Consider the following 21192-nt stretch of genomic DNA (forward strand, 5'->3'; position numbering starts at 1 on the left):
TATGGCATTAAAATTTGGGCAAAGACCACTCCCCATTTACCACTCTCTTCCTACCAGATGATCTTATCCCTCAGAGAACCTCTCTATCTCTACCTCTTTTTTTTTTTTTACAGTTATCACCTGGCTCAGTGTGCGTGTGCGTGTGTGTGTGTGTGTATGTGTCAGGATGGGAAAAAACTAAATAAAACCCTTTGAGGTAGATATGCTTGCCTCTATTAATATCCACTCTTCTCCCAGCCCAGCTCTAGGGCTATCCTGTACAATGATGAAGGAGTGGGCAAATGTGGGAGTAGATGGAAAAGAATACAAGAAAACACCAAAAAGCACCCACACTCCCTATAGCTTCTCCCTGCAGTCTTCTTGTAGCATATGTCTTCCATTTGTGCTGCCATTCCCTCCCCACCTACACACACACACACACACACACACACACACACAGGACCAAGTGTAGTCATCTATCTTCTAGAGGATTTCCAATCATTTTTTCAATAGTTTCTCAATCCAACAGACTTGCCACTTCCAAGGGATATTCAGGTTGGGTTCTGAGGAAGGAGCTAGCCATTTATGTTAGCATGCTGTATTAGTAATCTTTTCTTTGCATGGCAATATTACTATACTTAACGGCTCAAAACAGCATACACTTATTATCACACAATATCTGCAAGGGAGGTCTGAGCACAACTTAGCTGGGTCCTCTATAGCTAGCTATTAAGGTGTCAGCCAGGACTGGGTTCTCATGTGAAGATTCTTACCAGCAAGGATCCACTTCCAAGCACCAGGGGGTTGTTGACAGGGTTTAGGTTCTTGCTGGCTATTGGCTGAAGACTACCTAAAGTTCCATGTCATGTAGTCCCCCAACATCAACCCTTGCTTTATCAGAGCCAGCAATGAGTCTCCTACCAACAATTAGAATCATGCCATCATGTCACCTTTGTTGTGTTCAATTGTTTAACAATGAGCCATAGGTCTTACACTCAAGAGGGGATTCCACAAGACTGTGAATAATGGGAGCTACATCAAGATAATGGGAGCCAGAGAAGGGGTGCCTTCTTATGGGGACTAAAAATCATCTTACCCCAAAGTTTTTGAAAGTCATTTCAAAAGTTTTAAGCAATAAAGTAACATTATATTCCTGCTTTAGAATGATCACTGGCCAGAAAGTGTGGAGAACAGATGGGTGGGAAAGAAAACTTGAGTTAGGGAAATCACTTAGGGGACCGCGAGGGTAACCCTAGTGAAATGGTTGTGGCCAGAAAATAAGGTAATGCCAGTGGGTACAAAGATGGACCAATTGGACAGTTGTTTAAAAATATAACAGGGGATCCCTGGGTGGCTCAGCGGTTTAGCGCCTGCCTTCGGCCCAGGGCGTAATCCTGGAGTCCGGGGATCGAGTCCCACGTCGGGCTTCCTGCATGGAGCCTGCTTCTCCCTCTGCCCGTGTCTCTGCCTCTAGCTCTCTCTCTCTCTCTCTCTCTCTCTGTCTCTCATGAATAAATAAATAAAATCTTTAAAAAAATAAAAATATAGCAAATAGGACTTGGAGATAAATAGTGAAAAAGAAAAGTTGAGGATATTCAGGTTCTGGCTTTTGCAAATGAGTTTGCAGACAGTGAAAATCATTCACTGAGAAGAGTTAGGGCAGTTTGGATGTTTTAGAGTTTGGGGCGGGTGGGTTCGTGCAAGACCATAATTAGAGACTAACTATGCTCCGTTGAGCCAACAGCCTCTTTTGATAAATTTAGATTAATTTTTATGGCTGCAAAGAATCTGCTGCTCCAATCTGCTGAAACTGGCTGAGTCTTTTCAACTCATCTATCTCACACGGGTTAATTTTCAGTATTAGAAAGCGGTGTATGGATGGATGCACGAGCATCGGTTTGGGTACACGTCCCGCTGCTCCCAAAAATACACCTTTCAGGTTGTTTGAAGGCAAAGGATGAGTTTGGGGAGGACAGAAAGATGGGAAAAGCCATATACTCTAATAGATCTTATAGTTGAATCATTAGGGTCGAACTCCTCAGCAACGCTAAGCACGGAGCTGCAGTCCCACGAGTAGACAAAGCGCGGGTACCAGCACCGACCCGACTCCGTGCCTCTGGGGTTCGCGCTCTCCCTTGGGTGAATCCGACACCCGCGATGCGGCCCGATACTCTCGCGAGAGGGAAGGAGCCCACAGCTCCTTCGATTCTCCCAACCGCGCCACGTGTGCTCCCACCTGCGGAGAAACGGAGTCTGGCAACGCCCAGGGGCTTCTGGGATTCGTAGTTCCGGGCCTGGCGGAGGCCTGCCAGCCTTGCCCCTCTCCTTCTTACGCATGCGCGACTCCGAGCTGGCCCAAGAAGTTCGTAGCCTTTGTCAGGCCCGGGATGGGAGGTGAGTTGGCCGTTCCCATGGCGCTCTTCTCCGCTCAGACTAGATGGTGGCCCCCTGGGGCGTCAGGTCGTACCGAGTCGGGGCTGGAGTGCGCGTTTGTGGAAGGGGCCTCGAGGGCGGACCACGAGCACCATCTCTTTGCGCCCCGGCCCGAATCTGTCTCGCGGCTGCCGCCTCCCCGGGACGCGGGTGCGAGCGCGGTGCCGGCGGCGGCGCGACGGGCGGGGCGCGGGGCCGGCGCGGGGCTTCGGGGGAGAGCCCGAGCGCAGCGGGGTTTGTGTGCGCGCCGGGTACCTGGCTGGTCCCTTGCAGCCGCTCGGTGCCCCCAGGGACAGCTGCAAGCGGCAGGGACAGGCACCTGGCACCGAGCCTCAGGGATGCTCTCCCCGGGTTTTCAGGTCCCAGCCTCGTAGCACCGCGCCAGGCTCGAGAGTGAAGAAGGAACCCGACCGCACCTGATTGAAGCCTCCCAGCAGAGCCCCCGGAGGGAAGGCAGGACGGAGGACGACGAGGCCGCGGGAGCTTCTCACCATTCCGCTCGGACAAGTCTGAACTGGGGAGGGGGGAGATCAGAATATTCAGAACCGGGAGCAGGGGTGATGATGGAGACCGACGTGGCCGACATGCCCGAGAAGACAGGTAAGAGTTGCTCAAGTGTTGAACTTGTGCGAAATTCTTTCCTCTTGGAGGGAAATCAGTTGCCTCACAGGAGGTGGCTCTTGGCGGAGAGTGCTGTCCGTCTCCTTTGTCTGGGGGACCGAAGGGCTCTTTGAGAGAGAGAGCATGAAGGGCTTGGTGTGGGATCCACCCCGCTTGCCTCTCCAGCTGGGCGCACAATAGACCCTTCAAAGCCACCCCTCAGATGCGAGCGGAATGTTAGCTTCTAAGGCGTGAGCGTAGCCTTGATTACTTTTTCTCACACGTTCTTCCTCCCAGATGATTATACCATCCTAGCCTCCAAACGTGAGTCTGAGAATTTAGCTTTTTGGTTGGCAAAAAAAAAAAAAAATCTGCACCTTTTACGCCACTTTGCGCAACAACCATATGATTTCAACAAATACTTTTTTGTGTTATATAGGAGGAAATAGGCCCAGAAATCGGTGGCTGACTTCCAGTTCTACTAGAGCAGTCTTTGTTGAAGTTTGGTCTGTGACCTCCTACATCAGAATTACCTTCCTGGGCGCCTGTTAGATTTCTAGATTGCACCGCAGACTCAATGATAATTATTTGTAGGTGGGATAGAGCAGTCTTCTTTTAAATAGCTTGGAGGGTGATTTTTGAAAACTCTTGAGCCTGTTTTTCTGGTGTGTACATTAAGAGCAGGGAGAGTTCAGTATTTCTCAGGGAGAAAACTTGGTTTGATTTCTAGATCAGAGAGTGCCATCTTCCAGAATGTCTTATAACTATAGCAACTGAGTGAATATAAGTCCTGAGTAGCAATACTTCTGGACATTCTCCACGATCCTGGATCTTGGATTGTTTGAGGACTCCCTTTCATTAATGTTTGTAGGTGGAGGCGATTTGAGACTTGTAAATATTAGTCACTAGATGGATCTAGGCCCCATCATTACTGCTTTTTTGCTCTTAGCTCTGTCTTCCCAGGATTCTCCCTTTTCCCAAGAACAGAGCACAGAAGAGGGAGAAGTGGCATCTCTGCGCCTCACGGCTAGATCCCAGGTAAGTGTGAGTCTCTACTGATTATTGAAAATACCCCCTTATTTCTCGGGGTACAGATGCACTCCTTTGTTTGTTTGTTTTTGCCTTGTTTGTTTTTTAAAGATTTTATTTATTTATACATGAGAGACACAGAGAGGCAGAGACACAGGCAGAGGGAGAAGCAGGCTCCCTGTGAGGAACCTGGTGAAGGACTCAATCCCAGGACCCCGGGATCACAACCTGAGTCAAAGGGAGATATTCAACCACTGAGCCACCCAGGCGCCCCACACTCCGTTGCTTTTGATGTCGAGTTTCTTTGTCCACTAGAGCCCATTTAGAGAGCTGGGTTCCAGTTCTAAGAGACTACTTGGTTATCTGATGGACTCAGTAGAAAATGTCTTCTACTTACCCATAGTACCTTCTGCGCCTAGGATTTATTGTCATTCAGTAGAAAGCATTGCCCTTCTTTGAACTTCTACGCTTATTTCTCTGCTTGAATAACATAGGAGACTGTTTTAAAAGAAAATGTGGTACATACCTATTAAAATAGGTGTTTGTCTAGGGGAGACAACAGACATGTGACTGTTAAAATAGAAATTTAAGAAAGCGCATTAAATGCTGGAGTGAATTAATGAAAAGCACTCAAATAGTTCAAAAAGTGCTAGAAAGGGAAAGCCTATGAAAGGTTTAATTTAAAGAGTAAGAATCCAGCCCTCCAAGATGATGAATGCTGAAGTATTTTAGAGGTGAAGATTAAGTCTGCAGCTTATTTTCCAATCCTCCTCTCCCCAAGAGAATATATCAAGAACTGTTGAATTTGAGTGGTGGTTGTTCTATATGGGTGAATAGTGTGTTAGTCTCTCAACTTTTTGTGTATTTGAAAATTGTTATTAAAACAAATTGGGGGCAGCCCAGGTGGCTCAGCGGTTTAGCTCCACCTTCAGCTCAGTTCTTGATCCTGAAGACCCAGGATCGAATTCCACATCGGGCTCCCTGCATGGAGCCTGCTTCTCCGCCTGTGTCTCTGCCTCTCTCTCGCATGCTCTGTGTCTCTCGTGAATAAATAAACAAAATCTTAAAAAAAAATAGAATTATTAAAAAAAAAAAAGTTGGGTAGAAGAGAACTCTCCATAATGTGTGTGGCATACCTCAATTAGCCTTTCTTTTTGCTGCTGTAATGCAGAGCGTAAAAAGTAGACATAGCACATTGGTACTGTTTGAAAAGTGACTTCTCAGGATCCTTTTTAAAGTTTTTTATTTATTTAAGCAATCTCCACACCCACCATGGGGCTCAAACTCACGACCCCAACATCAAGAATCTTGCGCACTCTTCTTACTAAGCCAGCCAGGCACTCCTTCTCAGGATCCTTATATACTTGCTTATTTTCATTGGTTTCTCAACTACCTTACATGAGTATTAGAGACTGTCTTAGTCAAGAAGTTTTAAGTTGCAGCTCATGAAAATTCACACTGGCTTAAGCAGAAAGAGTTATTGACTAATGTAAGTGAAAAATCCAGGTGTCCCTAGAAATAAAACCCAGACAGCTATATTAGAACCTATTCTCTCTATTTCATGGACTTTTTTTTTTCTCTCATTAGATTTTGCTCTCAAGCAGGCTTTTTGCCCTTGTGCATGTTCTTAATAAATTTTGGCATACATCTTCCCATGTTGAAGACCGGGGAAAAAATACATCTCTCCTAGTCATTCCAGCCCAAGTCCTGGAATTAACTCTTTGACGGCCATTAGGCGCATTCTGGTACCACTATTGGCCAAATATGGTGGTAATTCTCTAATTAATTGGTTCAATCTAGGGAATTTACCTGCACACACTCCTACAAACACACATCCCACCCATAAGTCAGATGGCATTAGTACTACCTGAACTCTACTAACAGTAGCCAAGTGTAGCAGCCAGAGGAAAATCAAGGTATAAATACTGGAGGAAGGGTGAACGCTTTCTACATTTCAGCATTTTGAAAATGGATTTAAGACTGCTGGGGCGCCTGGATGGCTCAGCGATTGAGCATCTGCCTTTTGCTCAGGGTGTGATCCCCAGTCTGGGGATTGAGTCCCACATCCGGGCGCCCTGTGAGGAGCCTGCTTCTCCCTCTGCCTATGTCTCTGCCTCTCTCTCTCTCTCTCTGTCTCTCATGAATAAATAAATATAATCTTAAAAAAAAAAAAAAGACTGTCATAGCTTTGGGGTAGATTAAACCTTTTATAGAAATTTAAAAACTGTCTTTGGTAATGCATTAGTGCATTAGATTTTGTTTGATGGTAACAACTATCTTTCTAATAGGAATTTGCCTGGGCTTTTTTTCTTTTTTTCATTTAGCTTTATCTTATTAGATTTTTTAGGATATTAAAGTTTTAAAACAGGGGACACGTGGGTGGGTCAGCGGTTGAGCGTGATGATCTCGGATGATCATGATCTCGGATTCCTGGGGTTTGAGCCCTGCATTTTGCTCCTTGCATGAAGCCTGCTTCTCCCTCTGCCTGTGTCTCTGCCCCCCTCTCTCTGTGTGTGTCTCTCATGAATAAATGAATAAAATCTTAAAAAATAAATAAATAAAACTTGCTCACTATAACTAGGTGAATAGCACAGACATACATAAAGAGAAAGATAATATTACTTACCTCCCCAAATTCAGTCCTCCACCTCTCCCTACTGAGGATAACAGTTTGTTGTATATCTCTATCCACTTCCCTCTCACCCCCAACTTTGGGATTTTTGTTTAAGTGTCCTTTCTGTAAATAGGATGTGGCAAAAAAAAAACAAAAAAACAAAAAACAAAAACACAACAACAACAACAAAAACAACTCAACCAAAAAAACACCTTTTTATAAGATAAATTATTTAATTCACAGTAATTGTATGTTTCAAGTTTTTCTTGCCATGTGATTTTTATAGTTCTGTTTATTATGCTTTCTTTATATCTTCTTTTGTTTTCTGGCTTTTGTACAATAGTTCATTTTTTTCTTTTAGTGGTTTGGAAATTAATTCCTATTGAGTGTCATTTTTGCAGGTTGTAGGATCGAGGTCATTTTTTTCCTCATAATATCTTTTCTACTTAGTGACTACTTTATGATTTTTATAATTTATTTTCCAAGGATGATTCTTACTTTTTGATTCTTGTTACATAAATCTCAGATTATTTCCACTTTGGGCATTTTATTTTGAAATTATTTAGACTTAAAGAAATGTTGTAAATAGTAAAAAGATTTTTCACGTACTCTCCATTTTAGATCCTCTAAAAGTTAACATTTATCTTATTATAATTTATTATAGCTTTTATATATTTTGTGTTATATAAACTTAATACTATGTTTACACATGAATGTTTAAAAGTTGTATCCGTACCTTCAATTAATTTGCTCCTGTCCAGTTTAATGCTTTTTACTTTGAATTCCGTGTTTAACTGGATTTGGTACTTCCTGCCTGTCTTTTCATTCCATGACTTCTTCATTTGCAAGTTCTGTATTTCAATTCATCTTCTGATTGGTTAAATCAACTCACAGGGAGAATTATACAAACATGCCTTTTTCCTCTGCCCACATTGTTTACTGTGCCAAACTACATTATTGACTCTTTGGTTCGTGTTTTAACTCTTTATTCCCCTGAAAAATGATAGTCTCAATGGAGAAGCACCATAGTCTTACTTTTTTCAGTTCTCATGCTGACTTCAGGACAGTATGCCTGGCACATAATTGGCACCCAGTGACTTCATAGAGTATTCCAAATCCAAATACATTAGAATGCTTGTCATTTATCAGTCATTTCCCATCCGAGGTATATGTCTTATGCATCTACTCTAGGGGCAGCAGAAACTAGGGGGGTGAAATTGAGTCTGTTGAGAGATGGTGAACAAAAGTATGTTTGTGTCTTAGGCACCAGTGACATTCAAGGATGTGGCCATGGACTTTACCCCAGAGGAGTGGGGGAAGCTGGACCCTGCACAAAGGGAGGTGATGCTGGAGAACTATAGGAACCTGGTTTCACTTTGTAAGGATGGGTTCTCCTTATGACTCTGGAATCTACTTACGGGGACATCATTACTTTATTGGAAGTGAAATAGCTTAAAAACCTTCACATTCGCATTCAGAAATCATAAAATATTGATCCCTTTGGGCCCAGAGAAAATCTGTTTCTGCCCTAGGTTCTTGGTAAAATGTCTATGCTTGTTTTGTATCAAAATTCTTTGGATTCAAATGATAGAAACCTAATTCACACTGACAGGATAAAAATTTTGATTTAGGCAATCATGTGTATTGACAGAAATTTCCTTTATTTATTTTTTAATCATGTGGCTTGGCTTTTCCCTGTATTAGCCTTATTCTTAGGATCTCCCCATGTGGCAGAGATGGCCATTGGCAGCTCTAAGGTTACACGATTATTCCAGTTAGAGTGCTTTCTGGCCATGTGGATTTTGTGCTCACCTTTGTGTCAGGGGTGTGTGCGTGTGTGCTCACATGTATGGTTTCATAGGGCAGTGGAAGGAACAATGTTAACTTCTCCCAGTGATATTTACACATGAACATTTATAAATTATATTCGTATCCTTAATTTGTTACTGTCATTTGCCTTGAATTAATTTTGTGCTTATGTAATCAATTCCCTAAGAAAGTGGATTCTGGTACCTAAAGAAGGAAGAAAGGGTAAAACCATTAGAAGACAAAAACTAGTCACCACAGTCATAATTTTTTGGTGCTGCCACTGAGGGCCCCACTTTTTCTGTTTCTTCTTATGCTAAGGACTCACCTGCAGTGTCTCCCTGGAACTTCCTTGATAGAGAAATAAAGAGAAATTCTCTCTCTCTCTCTTTTAAAGTAAGATCTACACTCAGTGTGAGATTTGAACTCATGACCCTGAGGTTGAGTCACATGCTCCGTGGACCCAGCCAGCCAGGTGCCCTGGGATATTCTCTTCCTTTCTGACAGACAAAAACACTTGCCTTTACCAATGCATGTAAGCTCCTTAACCAGACCCAGGCTCTTGCTGCAGGTATTTTAAGCTTCATTCAGAGACCCATCCTCCCTTATTCTTGATCTTCCTATAATATCCTATCTTTGTAGAACACAGATTTGGGTCTCTGCTGTAGAAAGATCATTGTGCCCATCACAAATAGTTTAAGTCCTTTCTTTTTGTTATTGTTCTCTTTTTTTAAATGAGCAGGGCTTCCAGTCTCCAAACCTGACAACTACAATTTGGAGAATGGAAAAGAACCGTTGATGCTTGAGAGGAAAACCCCCAAAAGCAGCTATTCAGGTGAGTCAGATGCGTGGGAGTGTTCAGAAATAATAGCCCCCACAGGACAGTGAAAAGATGGTACTTTTCAGTGCTTAACACAGAATGTTAGAAATGCTTTTGTGCTTTTATTTGTTTAAAGGTCTTAGTTTACATGATATAGCATTTTAAATAACATAAAATTTGAGAAAAAAAAGTAACACATATGTATTCACTGTCAAAATTAAACATGTGCTAATATTTTGTTTATTTTGCCTGTGTTTCTTTCCTTTGTTTTGCAATATAAAATAAAAATATCATAACTGTGCAGTTTATTTATTCATGAGAGACACAGAGAGGCAGAGACATAGGTAGAGGAAGAAGCAGGCTCCCTGCGGGGAGCCCAATGTGGGACTTAATCCCAGGACCCCAGGATCATGACCTGAGCAGAAGGCAGATGCTCAACCATGGAGCCACCCAGACGTCCCATAACTGTACAGTTCTGTGAATTTTCACAAATGAACACATTCATGTAACTAGTGCCCAGATCAGGAAGCAACCTTACCAGCCTACCAGTACTCTTGTCACTTCATTCCTTCCAAGGGTAACCTTATCCTAACTTCTATCACCATAGATTAGTTTTGACTGTTCTTGAACTTCATATAAACAGAACAATACTGTATGTTCTAATGTCTGGCTTTCTTCACTAAACATTACTGTGTCATTACATGTCATTGCATGTAGTTGTTCATTCTCTTTGTTGTACAGTGTTTCATTATGTCAGTATACCACCTTATCCATCTCTTGAGTTCGGTATCTGGGCGGTTTCCAGTTTGGGGCTATATTAATACTGCTGCTATGTATATTCTTTCATATGTTTTCTGGCAAACATACAGGCATACCTTGGAGATAGTGTGGGTTTGGTTTCAGACCACCAGAGTAAAGTAAGTACTGCAAAAAAGGAAGTCAAATGAATTTTTTGGTTTCCCGTTGTACAGCAAAGTTATTTTTATACTATGCTGTAGCTTATCAAATATATAATAACCATAATGTCTAAACAAAACCAATGTACCTACCTTAATTAAAACATATTGTTAAAAAAATGCTAACTGTCGGGGTGCCTGGGTGGCTCAGTCAGTTAAGTGTCTGACTCTTGATTTCGGCTCAGGTCATGATCACAGTCATGAGATCGAGCTCCATGTCAGGCTCCAAGCCCTAAGCTCAGCTTGGAGCCTGCTTAAGATTCTCTCTCTCCCTCTGCCCCACCACCACTGTCTCTTGTGCACACTCTCTCTAAAAAAAAAATGTTAACTGTCATCTGAGCTTTCAGCAAGTCATAACCACTGATCACAGGTCACCATAATAAATATAATGATAATGAAAACGTTTAAAATATTGCAAGTATGTGACACAGACACAAAGTGAGCAAATCCTTAGGAAAATGGAGTAGGTAAACTTGCTTGATGCAGGTTTGCTACAAACTTTCAATTTGTAAAACAAAAAACACAGTATCTGCAAAGCATAGTAAAGAACAGAATAAAAGCAAGGTGTGCCTGGATATGCATTTCTGTTGGATAATACGCAGGTAGAATTGTTGGATCCTGGGGTAGATGCATGTTTACTTTTGGTAGATATTGCCAGACTTCCAAAGTCATTGTCCTGAGTTACAATTATACTCCCACTAGCAGAGTATGTGATTATGGGAGTGGCTCCATAATATTGTCTGATTGCTCCATTGAAGCCATTCTTATAGGTGTGTATCTTTTTAAGAAATAAAAAATGTTGGGGCACCCAGGTGGCTCAGTTGATTAAGTGTGACTCTTGATTTCAGTTCAGGTCATGATCTTAGGGTCGTGGTGGGATCAAACCCCATGTTGGGCTCTGCAGTCAGTGCAGAGTATGCTTGAGATTCTCTCCTCCCTCTGCTTGGGTTGGGGTAAATCATTGTAATGTGTGTGTATACACACATACATATATGCATGTCAAAGAACAGTAACGTATGTATAGTATTAGGTTATACTTTTTATTTTGTAATGCAATTTTTTTTTTCAATTTCACATTGTAGGGACACGTGGGTGGCTCAGTCGACTAAACATATGCCTTTGGCTTGGGTCATGATCCCAGAGATCAAGCCCGAGTCCTGCTCCCTGCTCAGCAGGCAGCCTGCATCTCCCTCTCCCTGTGCTGCACTGAAGTCTATGTTTATAGACTTTGATTTGTAACACTATCTCTGGTAAACCCTGGTCCTATATATACTTTGGTCTGTTTTTAGGCTTTCTGCTTTGTCGTCTATGCTGCAATAACACATTGTTTTAAGTATTATATTTTATAGTATGTATATCTCTAAAAGGAAATCTTGCTTTAATATTCTGCTTTTTACAGTCTTCTTGTTCTTTGGAATACTGGGTTTTAAAATCCCTCCTGTGATTATAGATATATCTGTTTCCTCTTGTAGGCTTCTCAGTTTTTGTCAGTTTGACTATTCACCACCCTTCCACCCCTTTTTTGTGGGAGATACTGCCATTTTCTGAATGATGGAACTCTTCATACACGAGGCATTGATTCCTTGTCAGACATTTTTTTCTAGTTTTTGCTCTTCAGTTTTGCTGTGCTCATTAATGTACAAATTTAATGCATTACAATCTTCTACATTTTTTGATTTTTGATTAGTACTTAGGAAGCTCTCCCTCCAAGATTAAAAAAATATTTGCTTTAGTTCTCTTCTTTATATTTGTCCTTTCATTTTTTAAAAATCCTTAATCCATTTGGAATGGCTGCTTCTCTGGTTGTATCTTCTTAGCTTTCTTTTCTGAACAATTGAATATATGAATCGTTTAAGGCTTGGTTTTAATCTCTCATCTCTATATATACTTGGAATCGTAAACTTGAGTGTCTACATGGAAAAGCAGGTAAGATACTTGAGCGAAGCAACCAGGGTAAGCAGGATGGACTGTAAACTAGAAGAACACATGCCTTTAATGAAAGGAGTAGCCATTACTCCGTTAGCTCTAGCTCTAGAGCTGGCACAGTTTTTTATGTAAAGGGCTAGACAGTAAATAACTTAGGCTTTGTAAGACATACGGCCTCTGTTGCAACTACTCAGTCTTCCATGGTAGTGTGGAAAACAATCATAGACGGATCATAAATGAATGGGTATGGTTGTGTTCCAATAAAACTTTATTTAAAAAAAATAGCAAGCTGGGGACACCTGGGTGGCTCAGTGGTTAAGCATCTGCCTTTGGCTCAGGGCATGATCCCAGAGTTCCGAGATCAAGTCCCACATCAGGCTTCCTGCATGGAGCCTGCTTTTCCCTCTGCCTGTGTCTTTGCCTCTCTGTGTGTTTCTCATGAATAAATAAATAAAATATTAAATAAAAAAAATAGCAAGCTGTAGTTGCCTAATCTTTGGTCCAATTGGTTGTTGTCATTCAGTATGCTTCTAGCTTTTTTCAAGAGAAACCCAAAATTTGAATTTCTTTGTGAAATCTCCCCATTTTTAAATGTTGTCACTAATCTCAAAAATTTGTATAAATAGTGTGGGCCAAACAAAACAAGCCTGAGGGTCAGATTTGCCCCACTGGTCACCTGTTTGCAGCCTCTGCTTTCTCCTACAACCAAATGGCCATCTCTACCTAGATGGATCCCAAATTTTTATTTCCAGCTGAGATATCTCCTTCAGCCTCCTGTTATAAACATGTGTGTAACTATTTGATGTCTCCATGTGCTTGTGTTAAAGATACCTCAATACAGCATGTTTAAAACTGATTGCCTGGGGGTTTCTGGGTGGCTGTTAATTAACTCTATAACTCTTGATTCCTGTTCAGGTCATGATTTCACAGTTGTGAGTTCCTACCCAGTGTGGAACCTGCTCAGGATTCTCCCTCTCTGCCTCCCTCCAACTCACATGTGTTCTCTCTCTCTCTCTTTAAAACTGAAGGGATGCCTGGGTGGCTCAGTTGGTTGAGCATCTGCCTTCATGGCATGATCCTAGCCTGAGGATTGACTCCCGCATCAGGCTCCCTGAAAGGAGCCTGCTTCTACCTCTGTCTACATCTCTGCTTCTCTTTTATGTCTCTCATAAATAAATAAATAATCAATCAATCAATCTTTAAAACAAAAAACATGCCAATATATAGTTGGAAAAGAGAGAAGTATTTTATAGCTTTTTCAGGGAAGTTTGGTTGTTGTGATACTAACCAAAACTGGGCAAGTGTTAGTTTTTGTTTTTTTTAAGATTTATTGATTTATTTTAGAGAGAGAACATGCATGCCTGTGAGCAAGGGGAGGGGCAGAGAGAGAGAATCCTCAAATAGACTCCCCACCGAGTACACAGCCCAATTTGGGGTTAAATCCTAGGACTCTGAGATCATAACCTTAACCAAAATCTAGAGTTGGACACTTAACCAATTGAGCCACCCAGGTACTCTTGGTTAAGTGTTATTAGTGATAGATATAATGTGGTATCTGAAACCAGATCCATGAATTTTTCATACTCTTGTTAAAATCTATTGATCTTTTGGAAAATACTGGTTCACCAAGTTGTGCAGATCTTGTAAGTATTGACACATTATTATATGCAGTATTTTTTAAGTCACAACTTTTAATATCATCACCGATCTTATTTGGAAAATCTTTAAGGATGAAGAAGCTCAAGCTCTTAAGGGCAAATACAGGTTTTCCAAAATCCTAATTTCTGCCCCAAAACTGAAATTTTATTGGATACTGTTGATTATGTTGATCACTTTCCTTGAAGTGACAGGCTCACTTTGTTCATTTTTTGAGAAGATATCTTTCAGACACTCAACTTGTATAACGTATTTTATCTGTCATTCTTCCAAGTAAAAATTGTAGTCCATGGAAAAAGCAGCTAATTCAGCTCAAATTATTTTTTTTAAGATTTATTTATTTATTCATAAGACACACACAGAAAGAGGCAGAGACATAGGCAGAGGGAGAAGCAGGCTCCTCACAGAGAGCCCGATATGGGACTCGAGCCCGGATCCCAGGATCAGGCCTTGAGCCAAAGGCAGACGCTCAACCACTGAGACATCCAGGAGTCCCAAGCTCAAAGGATTTCATAAGTGGTTTTCTTCAAGACAACCATCATTCTTTGATTATGAACAGAATTGCTTTATAAATATTTCCTATTTCATTAATTTAGAATTTTAAAAAGTCAAGGCTTGAAATTAATAAAAATGTTTCATTTTTAAATGAAACTGGCTTTTTTTTACCCCCTTAACTGAGAGTACATGGCAGGGAGGACTACCACTGCTAGTAAGTTTGTTGTTATTGTCCTGCTTTGTGCTAAGTCATAAGCAGTTTTACATGATTACTTTTGTAACAGTGTAAATGATAAGACAATGAAAGAGGTAAATAACTTTTAAACGTTAAATTGAAAATAGTTTTGAACTTCTGGCTTCCCAGGGGTTTATGGACTGCACTTTGAGATTTCTGCCTCTGCCAGTTGTACATCAAATCATTAGCACTTGTGCTGTGTCAGATTTTTTAGTGGTTTATACTCCTTTAAAGCTTATTAAGGTAGGTGTTGTCATTATTCCTTATGAAGTAGGTACTGTTTTTGCCCATCTTCACATGTAGTGAAAGTGAAATAGAGGTTAAATAACTTGTCCCAGGTCACACAGCTGATAAGTGGCAGAGCTGGGATTATATTCATGCATTCTGATTCCATAGTTCATGCTCTCTCTCACCTTGGGTTTTTTTGTTCATATCATTCCCTCTTTGTGAAATGCTCACCTCCATGCTTTTGTACCGATTACCTGCAACACTCACCTGAACTCCAACCCTACTTTCATTTCAGCTCAGTGATTTTACTTCCTCAGAGAAGTCACCCCTCATCTCCCTAGATTTCCATCTTACATTTTTTCATAGTGTCATTTGCCTTTTATTTCTCAATACTTAATTACTACAGGTGCATTTTTATATCCATTTGTGAATATTAGACTGAATTCTCTCTCCACTCGTGCATGTGTTTTTCCCCAGTGCCTAGCACAGATCCTAGCATATGGTAGATATTCAGTGGATAGCTGTTGAATAAATGAATAGAAGAGTAGCTTCGTGAAGGAATTGAATTCATTTGGCTGTATAGAATGAGGGACAGATCTAACTTAATTTTCTTCTAAATGTGTAATCAGTTGTCAGCACCATTTGTTGGAAAACAAATTATCTTTTGTTGACTGAAATATCACCTTTGTATTATTTTAATTGTGTATGCTCTATTTAATTTCTGAAGTTGCTCTTCTGTTTCATTGATCTGTCCATTCCTTTTTTTTTTAAAGATTTATTTTTATTTATTTATTTATTTATGAGAGAGAGAGAGAGAGAGAGAGGCAGACACACAGGCAGAGGGAGAAGCAGGCTTCATGCCGGGAGCCTGACGCGAGACTCGATCCTGGGACTCCAGGATCGCGCCCTGGGCCAAAGGCAGGTGCAAAACCGCTGAGCCACCCAGGGATCCCCGATCTGTCCATTCCTTTGATCCACCATACTCTTTAAATTATTTTAGCTTCATAAAGTAGTTACATATTAGATATAAAAATTTAATATATTAGATATATTTAGAGAGGTCTAGCTTCCATCCCTGCCCTCTCTATTCTGATACTTCCCCTGTTTTTATTAATACGTTTTTAAATGAGTATTTCATTAGTCCATGCTTTATTTTTGAAAATATAACCAAATATGTACATATATTTGTATCTCCCCCTCCCCATTTTTTTCTACATAAATAGTTTCAAACTATACACACTTGCAGCTTGCTGGTTTTTTTAAAAAATTATTTAATGTATCATGGAGATAACTTCATACTATATATAGAGATCTTTCTGATTTTTTTTAAAGTTGCATAAGACTCCATTTTATGTCTACATCATTGTATATTTAATCAGTTACCTATAACTACCAGACTTTAGCTATCTCAGTGTTATATAATTTCATATATTTGCCATTATATCCTTGGGAGATCATAGAAGATTTTTTATTAGAGATGTATTGTAAAAACATTGTTAGGGAAGATTAAACTGGAAGTGGAATGCATACTTGGACATGAGTAGGATTGGATGACTGGAAACCTAGAAATCATAACTGTCCTCTACACTAAAGTGATAACCAAATATTTAATACAGCAGTAAGTATTCAATTTGTTTCTACCCTCTTCTGATCTAGTGTTCATTTCCTGCTCATCCAGTGATCTATTGCTTCATCTGCATCTCTCCTTGTGTATTACATCTGGTCTTCTTTCCTCTCTTGACTATCCTGAATGAGGTCCACTCATTTTTTCCACATATATTGTGCATTTGTTTCCTTCCATTTGCTTCCCTTTGAAAATCATCTTACAAAGTCAAATCCACTTAATCCTTAAAAGCATGCTTTATATCTTCATTAGCTATTACAGAACAGTCATTTGTTGACCACTGAAAGCGAAGGAAATTTGCATGTCCAATTTCTTTCAGACCTGGAATCTAAACCTGAGGGCAAAGATTCAACATCAGTGCCAGATACTTCTAAAGAAGAATCATGCCAGACTGCAATAATAGACAGACTGACAAGAAATAGTGTCTATGACTCCAACTTGGAAACAACTCTTGAATGTGAAAATTGGTTAGAGAGTCAGCAAGGGAATCAGGAAAGACACTTGAGGGAAATGCTCACCCATGTAAATTCACTCCCTGAAGAAAGAGATCATGAGCGTGATATATATTGGAAAAACTTTAGTCAGAAAACTGTTCTTCTCACTCAAGACAGATCTCCCAAAGGACCCTATGCCTTTCATACACTTGAAAAAAGGTTGAAACAGAAATCAAACTTAATGAAAAAGCAAAGAACCTGTAAAGAGAAAAAACCTCATAAATGTAATGATTGTGGTGAACTCTTCACTTACCATTCAGTGCTTATTCGACACCAGAGAGTCCATACTGGAGAGAAGCCCTATAGCTGCAGTGAATGTGGGAAATCTTTTAGCCACAGAGCTAACTTAACTAAACATCAGAGAACTCATACTAGAATTCTCTTTGAATGCAGTGAATGCAAGAAAGCCTTCACAGAAAGCTCATCCCTTGCAATACATCAGCGAATTCACATTGGAGAGAGACCTTATGAATGCAATGAATGTGGAAAAGGTTTTAATCGAAGTACACATCTTGTGCAGCATCAGTTGATTCATACTGGAGTGAAGCCTTATGAATGTAATGAATGTGATAAAGCTTTCATTCATTCATCAGCTCTCATTAAACATCAAAGAACTCATACTGGAGAGAAACCCTATAAATGTCAGGAATGCGGGAAGGCCTTCAGCCATTGCTCATCCCTTACTAAACATCAGAGAGTTCATACTGGAGAAAAGCCATATGAATGTAGTGAATGTGGAAAAACCTTTAGTCAGAGCACACATCTTGTTCAGCATCAGAGAATTCATACTGGAGAGAAACCCTATGAGTGTAATGAATGTGGGAAAACCTTCAGCCGGAGCTCAAATTTTGCTAAACATCAAAGAATTCATATTGGAAAGAAACCATACAAATGTAATGAATGTGGAAAAGCCTTCATTCATTCATCAGCTCTTATTCAACACCAGAGAACTCATACTGGAGAGAAGCCGTACAGATGTGATGAATGTGGGAAAAGCTTTAAGTGCAGTTCATCCCTCATCAGACATCAAAGAATTCATACTGAAGAGCAACTCTGAAAAATTACTGAATGTGAAGAAATGTAAGTTGACTTTATCACTGTGTTAAATACCTGAATTTTTTATGGAATACCCGTAAAATGCTGCTCAAGGACCAATCCTGTATATGTCTACTTTTATTTGCATAGCACATAGTTTTGAGCCATAGACAGAATGCTCCTTATATATCCACTGATTTGATTATTATGAAAGCTGGTGAGAGATCTCAAATTTTGCTCCCCATCCCTCACCCACCATCACTACCAAGTACCCTTTCATGGAAATTCAAGAAATCCTTGGGAATGGGCAGCAGTATTATATTTGTGAAATTTTATTCCTCCCTCTGTCACATGAAAGCCCTGTTATAGCTTTTCATTCTGTAAGAAAAATCTTATTTGTGAAGTTAGGCAGAGGACGCCTATCTTTATCATCAGGAAGACAGAGTTGTTCCTCTTTGGATCCAAAGTAGAGCTCCAGATGGACAGGAAGTGTCATTTTTCCAGAGGTTTTTTTTTCTTTTACATTAGCTATAAAATGTAAAGGTTAAGAGTTGAAATATGCTTTGGGTTCCCTGCTTCCCCAAAGGCTCCTGTCTAATTTGATGAACATAAATAGAATGTATTGCAGGTTCTAAGTTATGTTCCCATGGATTATGTTGGTCATAAGTTTAGATAATTGTTAGCCCTCTGCTATGTAGAGTTTCATTTTCTGCTTCCTTGGAATTGCCCTGAAGTTGAGAGTGGGTCAAAGTCTTAACTGTAGTTTTCAATTAAATGCCTCTTTTCTTATCCTTGGCATTGAATGAGTCTTTGGTTTTTTCCATAAAGTATTAGGGAGATTTCATTTCTTTACATTATCCTGCTTTCTGTAAACTATGCTTTGTCTCTTTGAGAGAAAGTCCCTAGGATGTTGAGGGTCTGAAAAGTTGATAAGTTCAATGTGTTGTTATATTTAGGGTCCCAGTCAAGAAGGAGAACTGAAGCAACTGTGAGACACAAGGACAAACCTTCATGTCAAATATGGAGAATAGTTCACAGGACAGTGACTCACTGGAGGATAAGCAGCTTCCCTCCATGAAGAAGAGGTTGCCATGCCATTTCTCTGGCTTTCATGTCTAACCACATTTTCTGTTGTTATTGTTCTCTCTATATGTTTGTTGGTCTTTCCCAGAGCCCTAAAGAAGGTAGAAAAGGCATGAAACCTCAATGATAAATTGACATAAGTTACATGGGTGACCAAAAATCAGTGGTGGTATTGGAAACATGAAAGCAAACGTTCAAATAAATACCTAACAAAACACTATACAAATGTCATTTTTATTGTTATTCTATTTTATGAAGAGTGTAGAAAAGTTAGAAGGAAAATAGTTATAGAGCTCTAATTTTTCTCCTAAATTCTATCCTTTATGAACATTCAGCAATCAGTCCATACTCTTGCCTTCTCTCCATTATCCCTGTTATTTCTTATAATTCCTTCTGTAAGCCTTAGTTGTATTATTGAGGAGAAGTAGAGGAATAGAGTTTAAAGAAGTGGCAGTAGAGGGCAAGATCATTAAGAATAAATGGATTAAATCCAGCCATGGTGGAAATCAAAGAAAATGATAGGAAATGGGGCTGAAAGGACTGGGAAGAGGTTTTGGAAGGAACAAAAAACATGTTGGAGGTGGAGGTGGGTGGGTAGGCTCAGGGTCTAAGAGGTCAGGGTAGGAGGCTGACAGGAACAAGGGAAAGGCACTCGTTCTCGTCACCTTAATACTCCATATTCATGCTCAAAGATAGGAACTGACAGACTGGCCACCACCCACAACCAAGTCCAGGCTTCTGACTGTTTCTCTAAATAATGTTTAGTTAAGTCTTAACCAAACTCATTCATTTACATTTGTTTGTGGTACAATGGCTGTGTCCAGTAGATGCAGCAAAGATTGTATGTCCCCAAAAGCCTAGAATGCTTGATGTTTCTCTATATGCCAAACACTTGAGTGAAAATAAATTCATTTGGGGGCCAAAATTTGACTTGCAAAATAAGATCCACTTGGCCTTTTCAAAGCCGAGTTTGAATTTTGCCAACCTCACTTAGCATTTATGTGATCTAACTACTTGCCGTCTCTAAGTCTCAGAGTCTTTATCTATAAGATGGGAATAAATCATCCCTTTCTCATAAGGTTGTGAGGATTAAATAAGACAATGCATATGAAAGACCTCACACACAGTAAATTATATAGAGAGCCTCTATATGTATATGTGTGTATATATATATATATATATATATATATATATATGCATATATGTGTACTTTAATGGAATATCAATCCATTTGGGGTGCTACGACAAAATAACTCAGAGTGAGTGACTGCGTGGCTTATAAACAACATTTTCACAGTTCTGGAGACCAACGAGTCAAAGATCAAAGCCTCAGCAGATTCAGTGTCTGCTGAGGGCCTGCTCCCTGGTTCAGGGAGATGAATGATCTCCCTGATAAGATAAGATGACTGCCGCCATCTTATGTCTTTGCATAGTGAAAGGGTAAGGGGGCTCTAGGGCCTCCTTTATAAGGGCAACTAGCCCTATTCCTGAGAATTCTGCTCTCATGACCCATTCAGCCTCTAAAGGCCCTGCCTCCTAATACCATCACTCTGGTGATTCGATTTCAAGATAAATTTGGGGAGATACAAACTCAGTCTGCAATAAGTGGCTAAGTATCAATCAAATAGAAATTACTTAAGAATGAATGTATCTTCTACAGCTTTTGTTTACCGTTCAAGAACTGTCAGCATCCAACTGTCTAGCGCATCATAGAAAAGGGGCTTCTCCTGCTCTTGCTTCTCTCTGGTGCTGCTCCATACACAGCCTCCTTGAGACCTTGGGGAATCTGCTTTTCTCCCTTCTTAGTACCACTTAACCAGGAACTATCTGATAGTTTCAGAGACTCAAGTTACTAATCTAATTGCAGTTTAAGTAGTGTTATGAGACGCGGTCTAAGTTAGTTTCACTGGGAACTCTGGCCTTTACATTTCATTATTTGTTTTGTTTGTGTTTGATGTTTAGTATGGCTGTACTCCAACATGAATCTTGGAAGTTTTAATGTTCTGCTTTTCAAATGTTTTTGGTTACCTACAAACTAAATTTGACTGCTCTTATTGGTCCACTGTCAATAAAGATGTTGTTTATATATTCATTGTCAGAAATTTTGTAAACGACTTCTAAAGTTTCCTGATTTAAACATTTTTTAAAGATTTTATTCATATATTTATGAGAGACAGAG

At 40.1% G+C, this 21192-nt stretch overlaps 1 protein-coding gene across 11 annotated transcripts in view; it reads left to right on the forward strand.

The window, feature by feature from the left end:
* Nucleotides 1-19233, forward strand: part of ZNF286A (zinc finger protein 286A) — a 48805-nt gene extending 29572 nt beyond the window's left edge. For 4 of the 11 annotated variants that reach the window (XM_038536972.1, XM_038536973.1, XM_038536976.1 and 1 more), the window contains 6 exons: nt 2772-3012; nt 3962-4050; nt 7919-8033; nt 9204-9296; nt 16721-17975; nt 18887-19233. In XM_038536972.1, coding sequence (XP_038392900.1) covers nt 2973-3012; nt 3962-4050; nt 7919-8033; nt 9204-9296; nt 16721-17952 — 1569 coding nt within the window. In that variant the 5' untranslated portion in view covers nt 2772-2972 and the 3' untranslated portion in view covers nt 17953-17975; nt 18887-19233. The other 7 variants (XM_038536981.1, XM_038536979.1, XM_038536971.1 and 4 more) reach the window with 7 other exon arrangements.
* The last annotated feature ends 1959 nt before the right edge of the window (nt 19234-21192 follow it).

Source organism: Canis lupus, chromosome 5, assembly GCF_011100685.1.
Source record: "Canis lupus familiaris isolate Mischka breed German Shepherd chromosome 5, alternate assembly UU_Cfam_GSD_1.0, whole genome shotgun sequence".
Lineage (NCBI taxonomy): Eukaryota > Metazoa > Chordata > Mammalia > Carnivora > Canidae > Canis > Canis lupus.